The 13,467-nt window shown below is 34.1% G+C and overlaps 1 protein-coding gene across 14 annotated transcripts in view; it reads right to left on the bottom strand.

The window, feature by feature from the left end:
* LOC123679837 (rap guanine nucleotide exchange factor 4) overlaps positions 1-13,467 on the bottom strand; it is a 697,170-nt gene that overhangs the window by 324,978 nt on the left and 358,725 nt on the right. For all 14 annotated transcript variants that reach the window (XR_006747440.1, XR_006747443.1, XR_006747444.1 and 11 more), the window contains 2 exons: positions 8,979-9,170; positions 1,610-1,843 (listed from right to left, as the gene is read on the bottom strand). Coding sequence is in view for 7 of the 14 variants with exons in the window: in XM_045617360.1 (XP_045473316.1) it covers positions 1,610-1,843; positions 8,979-9,170 (426 nt within the window). In the remaining 7 variants the exon portion in view is untranslated. The remainder of the gene's footprint in view (positions 1-1,609; positions 1,844-8,978; positions 9,171-13,467) is intronic.

A 13,467-nucleotide genomic window follows, 5' to 3' on the forward strand; every position in this document is an offset into this window, starting at 1 on the left:
AAACACAATAAATTGTACAACGCAGCCCAGATAATTTTTCGATGCGAATTACTCAGTTCAATCTTCGATAACTACAGTATTAAAATCTTGATAAAAATGCTTTCCTTCGCTGCTCCATCCATATGGTGTTTTGTGAGATGTTATAAAAAGATTTTTATATCTGTGGATCATGTGGAACATTCATTGTGCCAGTAGTTTCGATATACTAAAAAACGAGTTTCAATGACCTGGTTTTTTTCCGAATCCACCCGTCTGAGTGGAAACTCTCAAATTGTTTCGGCTCAACTTTAGGATCGATACACCTGACAAACTCACAAACTGTTTCACGCTCTACCATTCCATCCTCCCGCAAATTGAAACTATTACATTCTTCTTGCGTATCTTTCGGTCGCTGATTCCTTTTAAAACCCTGCCAAAGTTCACATTATCGCGATAAAGTTCGTTTCTCTGCTTGTTAGCTTTCAAAGCCTCCTCCTCCTTTTTAATCTCCACAATGACTTTCATGTGTGCTGAACCCGAAGCTCAACCTGATTTAAACTAGTTTTACAATCATCGCTAAGGAATTTCGGAATAGAAAATTTTGAAAATTCATATTTATGGTATTGAAGTGTCATTGGTATTCACTGAAATTGATCTAGCTCTTTTATATTGAGGTCACTTTTGACTATTCGATAACTAATTCGAAATTAATTAATTCAATCAAGGAAAAAATGAAGAGATCATGCTCCAATAGGAAATTCTTATATCACAAATTCAAAACACTTCCGATTTATTGACAAATTTTCTTCCACCTGCAGCTCTGTTAACGTACGGATCTCAATATTTTCAAATAACATTCAACTTAGTACCGCATAAATTCAAAACCCACTCCAAAAATTAGATGTTCCTATTATTATCTAGGATTATTGTCCAAAAATTCGAATGATTTCAGTAGTCTACCTCAGTTCATTCTATGATTTGCGGAAGGGTGGAATTACACCACAGGCATTCTTGCCTAGGTAACTCTGCTCTTGAACCGGTTGTTATGGGATTTATATCTATAGATATAATTATGTAAAAAAAAGTGTACATTGTCTTTTCATCCTGAATAAATTGATATCTTATTGGCAATAAGCTACTAAATAAGAGGAAAAATTTGTCTTCTATGCAAAGTCACTTGTGGTTGAACTTATTCACTAAATGAAAACTCATGAGAATGTGTAAAGCAGAAAACGACGAGTGCAGATTATGTGGGGATGAGGAAGAAACTCCAAATTATCTGATGATGGAATATCTCGCCATCACTAGCTGACGTAAAGAATACTTGAAGACTTGTGGAAGTGAGGAAGTACCCTCCTTCAAGCCATCCTAGATACTGGAGTTAATTAGAATTCTGGAAATTGAGGGCGAGCTGTAGATTACAGCGACTAATAGCTGGAACAGCTCTGAATAAACCTTTAGGTCGCTGCAATGAAACCCCCTAAATGTAAATCTGAACTCGATGAAAAATTTTTTGGTGAAGAGAACTTATAAGACATCACATTGAAGACCCTGTTTTCTGAATACAGAAAACTCAATTAGTATCGTACTTCCGTTACTATATTATTATTTGGATCTTCATATTTCTTACCTCCTCAGTTGTGAAATGACGTGATGCATTAAAGTGGCCTCTTCTTGTAGAGAATTCAATTGGTTGCAATCTGCCTCCAAATCTTGTGCCAAGTCTTCCAAGAATACGACTGCAGACTCATCTTCGAACACAGGATGGCGAATCGTGGTAACCCATCTGTATACGAACTGAATAACTCTTCGTTTACAGGCTAAAATAAACTCTCTATCTTGATTTAGTTGATCTATATGATAGGTAAACATTTTTAAGGAAACTTCGGAAAATTTATTTAAACAGATATGAATTCAATAAACGGAACCTCTTATAATGACATGGTAAGGTTATTCTAAATAAAATATTGTATGAGTAGTAATGCTTTAAGGGATTTTTCATATATACTGCGTGAATTTTTTAAGTTGGCAATCTCAAAAAGAAAACATCTTCTGGAAAAATTTATGAATGAAAAGTGTGCTTTTAGTCCGTTTAAGCTACAACCTCTTCCTTTCTTTCACCCTTGTGGGGGAGAGGGGTTAGCTTTGGAATTGTTTTTATTACAGATCCATATTCTACCGCAAAAAATTTGTTTTCTAAGAAATATTTTTTTACGATTCGTAACAGATGGCTCTGTAATTGAATTTTCCGTCGGAACTTAATCGTTCCTCAATCACTCACATGAAATTTTTGACTAGACTCAAAATTTTCAAGTTTGAATAGATCCAGTCAATTTTCAGTTCAATACATGCTGCTGTAATTGAACATTTCAAATATAGTAACTCGTATTTATTCTGGCTTTTGTGAAAACGTTTCATCGAAATGGATGTATTGAATAAATTAACCAAAAACAACCAGAACAAATCATTTTGCGATTTCCAAATGATCAATGACAGTACATGTACTGAAAACATACAGGTAAGCAGGAAGCTAACTCCGCAGAATGCTAAAAATTAATATTGGATAATCGAGGTTCAGCGCCTGCTCAAGCGTTTCTACCGTTCTATTCTCCAAAAAAAAAAAAATATATATATATTTAATTCGTTCTTCCAGTAAATGTTGATAATGTCGCCCTCCATTATTTGCCGCCCCCCTAAAGTGGGCCCTGGAGTTTCAGGTTCCTAGCTCAGTTTCGATTTTAGAAAAAGCTTGAAAATTTGTTTTTTTTTTGTTTAAGATTATCGAGTTAAACAATCGGATGATGCGGATGAATCATTATCTAATTCGAATGCGCCCACGCACAACACTAGTTAATTTGATATAAAAAATGAGGAATATTATAAAATAATGAAATGTCGTATGAAATAATAAAACTTCTTATATTTCTTGAGTATCAGTTAGAAGTGATGAAATGGAATCGTTTTCTTATATTTTGCATTTCAATCTGAGGAATCAACGTTCTGATTAGGGAATTGAAAAGAAAATAATCTAGAACCCCAAGTGGCCATAAAATTCGGCAAGGTAAAGGAAACGCCGACAAACCTGATGAGTGCATGTGTTTTTTTTAGCGTCAATAACTCGTAAACAGCACTATGAGGGGATCACGCCATATCTGGATATTTATGGTTGTTGATGTTATTTGAATTTGTGGGTATTCCTTCCTGTTGTCGCTGACTGAATTAAATCTCATTTGGTACTTCAAATTTCTACACATGTGATTTTTGTTGATCAAGCTTGGAACGCCGCCCCTGAATTTTGCCGCCCTAGAGGACCGCCTACCCTGCCTACCCCCTAGCGACGGCTCTGAAGTCAGATTTGAAGTCAGGAGCGTCACTGATGAAATTAAGAGAATGTTTTGTTTTGCATTATTATGTGTAATAAAAAGGTTGAGGAATATAGATGTTTGTTTTGGATGATTGACGTTTGTCATGTCGGTTTCTTATAGAAAAACTTGAATGCGACTTTCCTCCAATGATAGGTGCCATGAGAAAATGTGCAAGCTGTCTAAATAAAAATAATATTATATGAAAGCATTATTGGATCACAACTTGAAACACCCTGTATAATATCTAGACGACTTTTTATTGGCAGATATTGATGTCTAATATCGCATTAGCAAATCATATCTTCTAGTCTTCTGAAAATTTCTTGTTTTCTCGATTCATCCGTTTAGATATATTTTTTATTTTTTTTGTTAACTTTTTTTTAAATGAATAGTCCAATTTGAAAATATTAGTAGACATCTTTGATTCACTCAGAATATTAGGTTTAGAAACAATATATAAGTTATATAAATGATATATCTAGAAGACATTTATTTGTTAACTATGTGCCAACTATTTTAGTTAGATGTTTTATATATCTAATCAAGATGTGTAAATAATGTCATATATTGATATCTTATATCGATATAGCATATCATATCTATGAGTCTATTAATCCATTGACTTTTTTTTGATTATTACAGTTAGATGTTTGATATATGTGATCTAGACCTCTAAATAAAGTCAGATATAGATATCTAAGATCGGTATAGCTTGTGGCGGCTTCTCATAAAGCCCACATAGTAACAATAATAAAACACAGCACTCAGTGGCCTAGAGGCTAAGACTGTGTTCTCACTCACCGAGATGCAACAAGGTCCCGGGTTCGAGTCCCGGCGGCTCCCGATAATAATAAATTCCCCAAGCGTCTGTGACACGGCACACACAATTATACCAAAGTCACACTGATGAGTCCGGTGTGTGTGCCAGGGACGAAACGCATAAGTAGGTATACGTGAAATCCTACAAGCTTATCATATATATTAGTCGTCTGATAATTGATTTTTTTACGATTATTATTATAAGATATTTAATCAACGTTTTTCTGATGAATAGTCGAAAAGTAATCTATTTTCATATTTCTTATAGATATCAGAAACTTTTCAGTCGTAAGACAATACATCTAAAAAATATTTCAAAAACGTAATTTGTAGAAAACGTCCTAATAAAATAATCTAATTTTGATCAGATTTCAGATCAAGATGATTTTAGACCACCTTGAACATAAATTAGATGTCATTTAGATCAAGGTGTGTTGTTTGGGTAAATATATGTTGGTAAGTTGGTAAAATGCACCAAAGTACTTAATGGACCAGATACAACGATATCAGAATAGTGCGGCAAGGGTAGTGTACTCATTAAACATTCAAAAATTAAAGTTTATAAGCAAGTTAAGTAATAAATAACAAATTACCTAAATATACAAACTACATTGCAAGTTTTTAATCTCATCTCATCACAACACAAAATCAAAAGAGAACGAATTACAGCAGAACTATGAAATTACAGAATACGCCCGTCTACAGGAGTATAAAGTCTTTCTTCTGTTCCTGTAACTCCAATTATCTGAAGAAAATCTGCCGTCATCTAAGAGAATACCTAGAGCTTAGTTAGCCTCAGTTTTAAATTTGAGTACCGAGTTTTTCACCATAATTTGACCCCCTTTTAACTTTGTTACTGAAAGAGGTACAGAAGAATGTTTTCTACAAAAGTTTCACGGAATCGACTAGTGTTTTTCAAAATGATTTCAAAAATGAAATATATACAGAGTGGGCAACATATTGATTGCAACTTAATTTTTTCAAATGGAACACTCTGTATATTTTCTATATTTGACTAGCTCTTTTTCCCCTGATTTCGAATATATATCATATGTTTGACATATCTCTCTTATTCTGACTACCACAGAGTTTCAAATTTTAAGTTGCAAGCTAAGTTAATCAGTTTTCGACTGAAAGGCTGCTATAACTCAAAATGGCATTTTTTGAGTTATCTCGTTGGCAACGATATGACATACGTTTTTTGCTATAAATTAGAATTTGATGATTTGGATTGCATATATTCTCTCCTTGTAGCTTTCTTATTTCTATTGTTCTTCACATAAAGTGAAAATATTACAAATTTTTCCGCTTCTGTGTAGTGCATATTCGATGAATATTTTTTTATCGAGGGCATTTTGAATTATCGCAGCCTTTCACTCGAAAACTGATCAACTTAGCTTGCAGCTTAAAATTTGAAACTCTGTGGTAGTCAGAATAAGAGAGATAAGTCAAACATGATCAGGGGAAATCAGAGGAAAAAGAGCTAGTCAAATATAGAAAAATATACAGGGTGTTACATTTGAAAAACTGAAGTAGCCATCGATATGTTGCACACTCTGTATATATTTTGTCTTCTGAAATGATTTCAAGAAACACTTGTCGATTTCGTGGAACTTTTGTAGAAAACATTTATTTGAACCTCTTTTAGTAACAAAGTTGAAGGGGGGGTCGAATTATGGTGAAAAACCCGGTACATTTCGTGGGAAAAGTCTGTTAATTTAGTTTTAGTTAATTGAGAAGTTTAGGTCTTGTTACCTGTACTGATTCAAGGTCATAAAATAAAGATTATTATTATATGAAATGAATATCAAAAAGTAAATTCGAACAAATCAATAAGACTGAAGTAGGTATCAATAACATTTTCACACATATCCTTCATGAACTTAATCATTCATGAAAATTTTAGATCTATGTATATAATATGAAACTCAACTATAAATGCTAAAAATTATTTCTGAATATATTTAATTCTTCATTCAGATTCTACTGATATATCTTATGAAGATATTTCGACTTTTTGATGTGAAAAAAATGATTTCTTCTATTGCCAATAGCAGCCAATAGAGCTTCTTCAAATATTGTTCCTCGGTAATACACCCTGTACGGAAGGTTGTTCAACTTATTCGTGAATGTTAGAATTGCTCTCGTCGTCAGAATTTAGATGGAGATGGTCGAATTAGGTCCAGAAGAGTGAACCCAGTTAAACGAACTCATCCACTCAGATAAACTGCAGATTTTATACCTGCTTGTGAAGTGGGGGATCCTCCATAAACTCATTAAGGAATAGGGGCAACTTGATTTTTCAGGATGAGATGATTTTAGATGAGGAGGTCCAGAAAGGAGAAATGTCAACATTTACTTGGCATACTATTTTTTACCCGAGTTGAATTAACAATGAATTTGATGAAAGATCAAATTTGGAGTCCAAAAAAATATTGTAGTACTACTGTAATATTTGGAAAATACTCATTTAAGAAAAAAATTGAGAAAAAGAAATAAATGCATATTGAAATTCGAAAATGATTTTCCTTTGGTTATGATTACTTTTGGAGAAAAACAGTTCATTAGAGAAGCTCTTTCGAATCATAGTCAAAGTCTTCTCTGAATCATGGATATTCTTGGTAAAGAAATACAAAACAAATCAATCAATGACCAACTCTAGTTCAAACTGAATAGACCAATCACTAAATCGGTATACCTACTAAGAAAATGCTTAAGGAAATAAAATCATGTAGAAGTATGGTATATTCAAAATCCGTGAATTTGGTTTTATGATGCTAGTAATGCACTTATCTATTTGGTACAGGCCTATTTCAAGTCAAAAACTTAGATATTTTCCTAAGGTAAGCACGTTAATATATAATAATATATTAGTAGTGCTAGAAGAATTATTCAAATTTTGATTAAATCAACAGCTCTCAACAGATAAGTTTAAATTATTTTTGACTCTACAGGCTGGTCCGAAAGTTGTGACTCACGATATCAACCTACCTTTTGACAAGGAATGCCCAATTTTCAAATCATACTCATAATCTACATAAAATTCTGTGCTCGAAATTCTGCATTTGTCATCATTTTGATTGAATTCCCGAAAAGTTTTCAAATCTTCTACAGAATTGCGGATCACTCTACCGGTCCGAAGAACACCGCAATTTTCAACCTTTAATAAGTCAGCCTAGTGAGTAATTAGTCTTAATTTTCTCTCTAGACATAAATGATAGAGACCAAAAAAATGAAAAGATAAAATGAAATGGAGACCATAGTCTGAATTCTCTTAAGTAGTTCGAAATCGCTGCATATTATCAGCTGAAAAAGTATCATCAATATTTATCACTCCTATGATCTGCTCACATGTCTGCAAACTTTTTTTGAAATCGAACTGCGTCTCATTCCAATCCCACCGAAATTATTAAAAAAGTTTGCAGAAATCAATTAGACTTTTTCAGCTGGAAATATGAAGTCATTTCGAATTTTCTAAGAGAATTCTGACTATGTTTGTGTTTGTTCAGGTGTTCTCCATTTAATTTTGTCCAGATGAATGTTTTTATATTTTGATGATTTCTTGGATTTGGCTTATCTTTTTTATTATTGAGTTAACTTATTATTTTGAAATTGTATGCGTGAAAAGTTACTTCCAGCACCAGTAAAAAACATGAAATGCGAGGCATTTTGGAAGTTATTGATTTTAGTCTAAAAAAAATTAAGACTATTCACTAGGCTATCAAACAGGCAAAAAAAATCAGGGCTTGCTTGAAAAGATGGACATATTGACATTTTTTAAAGGTCATTGTTCGAAAATTGCTGTCTCACGGACCACCTGTAGAGTGATTCGTAAATTAGCTTGAATTAAAAACTTGTCGGGAATCAAAAAAAAATAAATAAATCGTACAATTATCTCGATCGGTTTTCAAGATATGATCTTCAGATTAATTAAGTCAAAAAGTACCCCAGATAAATGTTGACAATTGATACACATGAACAGATGACAGATAAATGATGGGATTTCGAAATCAGAATTTCATTTATATTATGAGAATGACATAAAAATTGGGTAAACCTTTTTGAAAAAACAGGTTTTTACTGTGTGTCACTACTTTCGGACCAGTCTGTCGAGTCAAAAATAATTTAAGCTTATGAGGTAAGTGCTGTCGATTCCGTCGAAATTTGAATCATTTTCTCTCCTAGCCCAAAATTTACGAGTTGTCGACCGATCGAGCACCCTGTGTATATAATCTAAAGCTGCGTTTATCTAAATAAAACTTCCTCGCGTATGACACTCGGGCGAAACTTACTTGCTTCGAATGAAATTTTGCGCTACTCAAAACACAGCACAATTCAGTGCGAAAAATTGAGTGAGTGGGAGCGAGCTCTTAAGCAAGCCGCCAAGTCTAGTTCCGCATCCAACTTGGAAACTTGTTTTGTTCCTCCAGACGTGTTTTTTGTCATAACAATGTTATTTGACTAAACTCCGCCTTGCAAGAAGGGACCTCGATAAATTATTTCACGGGGGAATTGCGGCTAATGTACACGCAGGTTTTGGCGTTACATACAATGCGTCATATGGGAAATAAAATAATTCTGAGCTATTTATTAGGACTTAGCCTATCGGGCAAGTGGATTGATGTAACAGGTACTGTAGGGTGTAGTATAAAATTGTTTTTGTTGGCTCAAGAGCTTGAGGTGCCTTCACCTTTCTGTAGCACATTTCAATAGTCGAGGGTCAAGAGTCGAAACAAATTTTCAGTATTTTATATGGATCAATTGTTAATTGAAGAGGTAATTTCGAAAGACCGTATTAATGTTTCAAAAGGATATTATCTGTCCAGTTCCTCTACTAGTTGATGTGTTGGTAAGAAAACGATATGTGTCAGTAGAAAATCGTCTAAAAATGAATCCGATGCTGAATAAGTTGAGTTGTCTCCGCTTCCTCCACATCCTCTTCCATCTAACCTTGTTTCTAATAGATGCTCTAACATTTTCTGTGGTGTTCCAGCCATCACAGTATATCTGAAATCATGATAATATTATAAAAATCTAATGACACATTAGATATTGAAAATTAAAGTAATTCTACAAAAAGGTTCACAGTTTTTCATTTCACAAGATTATCTCATTTCGCACCAATCTTCTCGCCCCTCGTTTAGTGTTCAGAACGTACAAAGCGCTCGAGATGATTCAGTGAGACGTAGTATAGCGTAGGCGAAACGAACAATCCTAGGAATACTTATGCACCTCGTTTGACATTTATCTCAAAACACATGTCCATGCTACGCGTTTAAATTTAGAGCATGTTTGTAGTCCGTTTTTTCTGGAAAAGAGTTCTGTTCGATTTTATTTGTCAGTTTTATATCAAATTCCATAAAAATAACTCTCGCTGCTTCCGAAAACTGATACGGAAAAGATATGAACAGCATACAAAGGACAGAGTGTCGTAAAAATGTTCATTCTTATCATGCGTACTTTTATATCAGTTTTATTAAATATGAAGATCACCCAACCCAAACGTTAATACAGAAACTGAACACCTATCAAAACTGATATCTTGTAAAATTGCATGAATAATGATTTTTTTTGTAAATTTGCTTAACGATTATATTGATGTAATTTAACCTGAAGGACCTCGGTCGATTGCCCTTTGATAACTAGTTATCAATAAAGATTAGTTATTATTATTATTATGAAGATCATTTATTGGTTAGAGTCAAATGAAGTGTTTTTAAATTGTTATTACAATTGTACATGTTGATTTGTTCACCCATTTGAAGCAAATGATTCTATAATATTTACTTTATATTCTATTTGAAATACATGTTGCAATGCTTTGTCCTTTCAAATGAAGAAACCGTATAGGCTAACTGAAAGAAGTTGTTATATAAATACAAAGTTTGTATATAAATACAAAAATTCCGAAATGTGTGTCTGTCTTTATGTTAATTCAATTATTCGATTAATTAACCATTTACTCAGTTTGTATAGTTTTGGAAATAGTATATTGTGCAACAAGTGGGGAAAGTCCAACTTTTCTCGCGAGTGTGGAAGTTTGTGGCACGAGCCTGAAAGGCGAGTGCCGTAAACACACGAGCGAGAAAACGACTTTCTCCACATGTTGCACACTATACTTTTCCTACAACTGCACAAATTTCAATAATTCAAGTAATGGACTTGATTCAAATCAAAATGACCTTCGTTGACAGTATGTGCTAATTTATTGCGTTTCCATAGAAACGACTCAAAAGCCCAATTTCATTGGTCTACCAAGGGAGGTGTGGGCGAAGTGCCGTGGGGAATAATATTTCCCACAGTATGCGCAATACATAGTTTTGCAATTGAGTAAACTATGCAGAAAACGCTACTTTTCATAGCAGTTGTAGGAAAACTTATTTTCCTTTACATTGGTTTTTATATATTATTTAACAAAGACGATCAGATGAAATTTACCAACTTGGAAATAGGTTCCTGGAAAGCCCTGGAAAAATGCATTATGTTATCTTAGGAATTAATAGACTCAACATCAATATACTGATAAAAGTGAAACAAGATGGCCTCCGCAAGGTTTTTCGACAGAAAATGCCTCAATATATTACTCCAAAAACAATGAGAATGATAACCGACAGAGCAATGGCGTATCCATAGTCAGTAAGGAAGCTGATAGGGCAGTAAAACATGTTTTGCCGATATAAGAGAAGGTAATGATATCACAGCTCAAAACATATCACGCCAAAATGAACCTGATCCAAGTATAAGCTCTTACAGCCGGGAAAGAAGAGACTGAAATAGAAACCTTTTACGAACAAATTGAAGAAGCCTTGAAGATAACGAAACATAGAGAAATAAATAGAATACTAGAAGATTTCAATGTGAAAACCGGCAGAGGACAAAGTGTAAATGTTGTGAAGTTTGGAATGGGTGAACGCAATGAAGGAGAGGTCGATCGAACAATTCTGCAAAGAGCAAATTCTAATTATATCTGCAAATACGTTCCTTGAATTACCGGTCAGGCTTTTATACACGTGGCGATCACCCCCAGATAAACCTGTTAAAATAATTACAAATCAGATAGATTATATCATGATTAGCGAGATATTTCATAACTCCGTTAAAGCACCGGAAACATACCCAGGAGCAGATGTCCTTTCCGATCCCAATCCTATTATAGCTAATCTGAGACTTAAACTCAAAAACACTAAGAATCATCAAAGAATATCAAAAATAGAAACTTAAAGATCCTGACATAATGGAAAACATCCGTCACAAATAACACGAAACCTTTATGAATTGAAGGCAATCGCTGGAGATATTGACGAACAATGGAAATTATTAAAGCACTGCCTACTCGATCCATGCAGGGAATACTGGAAGATTTCTCAAAGAGAAAAGAACAATGGATGGACGACGAGATACTTAATATAACGGAACAGCGAAGACAATTTAGGAAAAAAATGAGCACAAATACAAAATGATTAATCGTGAGACCAGGCGGAATATAAGCAAAGGAAATTTACTTTGGAGAGAAATGTAGAGAAATCGAAGAACTTAGAAAACAAATACGATGAAATTAATGAATACAAAAAAGTGAAAGAAATGACAGTGTTTAGACTACTAAATTCCACGTCTAGACTCCTGCACAAGAAGGAAACACCATAATGTAAACCGATGGAGCGGGATGTAGTGACTCTAGGGGTCTTCGTATTGCAACTTCACTTATCCACGATGGTGTAAGAGGGTGTGTCTTAGGCAGAGATCGCTGGATAGCCTAACTAAAGAGTCCGCCAGCGATCTAGGGACGAAACACCAAACCACTGGGAGAGGGCGCATCTCGTACCTTGGTTCGAGAAAGACTTGCCAAAGAAGAAATGAAGAACCCATAGAGCTTGCACTAACTGAAACTGGTCCAGATATCACTATAATAGAAGTATTGTATGCGAAACAACAAAAAATGGATAAAGTCCATTGATATACTAAAATACTAAAAATCTTAGAAATAAAATATATATGTAGACATCTTGAAGTTTTTCAATCAAATTCATAACACGGTTATTATACACACAGAATGGATAATATCGACCTTTATGTGCCAGAGAAGAAGAATACAGCTACCATCAAACCATTAGTCTGATGTCTTATAAACTGAAATTGCTCCTGAAAGCATGTATCACTAACTAGATATAGACGTAGAAGAGAAACTATTTGGATTTCGTAAAGGTACAGGCGCGCGCGAGATCCTATTCTCGCTCAACATTTCAATTCAGAGATGCCTGAATGGGAATCCGGACATCTATATATGTTTGTGGATTATGATAAAGCGTATGATAAAGTCCGCCACAAACAGCTAATGAAAGTTCTTGAAGAAAAAAGGATTGATTATAATGAGGTCAGAATTATATCAAACCTTTATTAAGGACAGTGAGTGAAGTCCGCATGTATCAGAAGAAATCGAGATTAAACGAAGGGTGAGACGGATATTTTTACTGTCGTCACTTCTCTTTAACGAATACTCCGAAGAGATTATACGAAAAGGGCAAGATTAACATAAGGTATGCGGATGATACTATTATGATAGCAGAAAACATCGAAGATATTCAGAAGATGATGAACAAAAAAGTAGTAGAGTTTGGTCAGGAATATAGTCTCACAATCAACAACAGAGAGACCAAATTTATGAGAATATCAAGAAATCAGAAAACACTAAGAACCTGACAATTAATGGAAACAATGATGAAAAACTAGATAAATATACATACCTAGGTATAGTATTTCCAAAGTCATTTGAACTAGTCCAAATGAAAAACGCTTGGCCAGATGTTCATTTGAAGTGGATACCGCGATCCACTAAATACCGGGGTTTATTTGAAAGAATTGTTTGGCAATACATTCACTTGCCCCAAAGGAACTTCTGGAAACTTGGACAACCCTTGTATAATCGAAATATTCTGGCTTCCTCCAAGTGACTTTGGATATACTATACAATGACTGACTCAACAAATTACTATTCCAAAGAGATTAAGATAAGAATATAGAAAAAACTCGAACAAGTTTCAACAGACTAAGAAAAGTACTCTGCGCAAGAGATCTGAAAATGGAACCTATATTCAGATTCTTGACATTACTTTATGGAATGATCTCTTGGACCTTGAATCCAGTAACCATCAAAAAGCAAAAATCATTCGAATTGTGGGTGTATAGAACTAATTTTTTTTTTAACACAGCACATTACAAATAGCGAAGTTATGCGAAGATCAAACAGAAGGATGGAAATTGTTGAAACAATTAAGATCAGAAAACTGCAATATCTCGGACATATCAC

Source organism: Harmonia axyridis, chromosome 5 (genome assembly GCF_914767665.1).
Source record: "Harmonia axyridis chromosome 5, icHarAxyr1.1, whole genome shotgun sequence".
Lineage (NCBI taxonomy): Eukaryota > Metazoa > Arthropoda > Insecta > Coleoptera > Coccinellidae > Harmonia > Harmonia axyridis.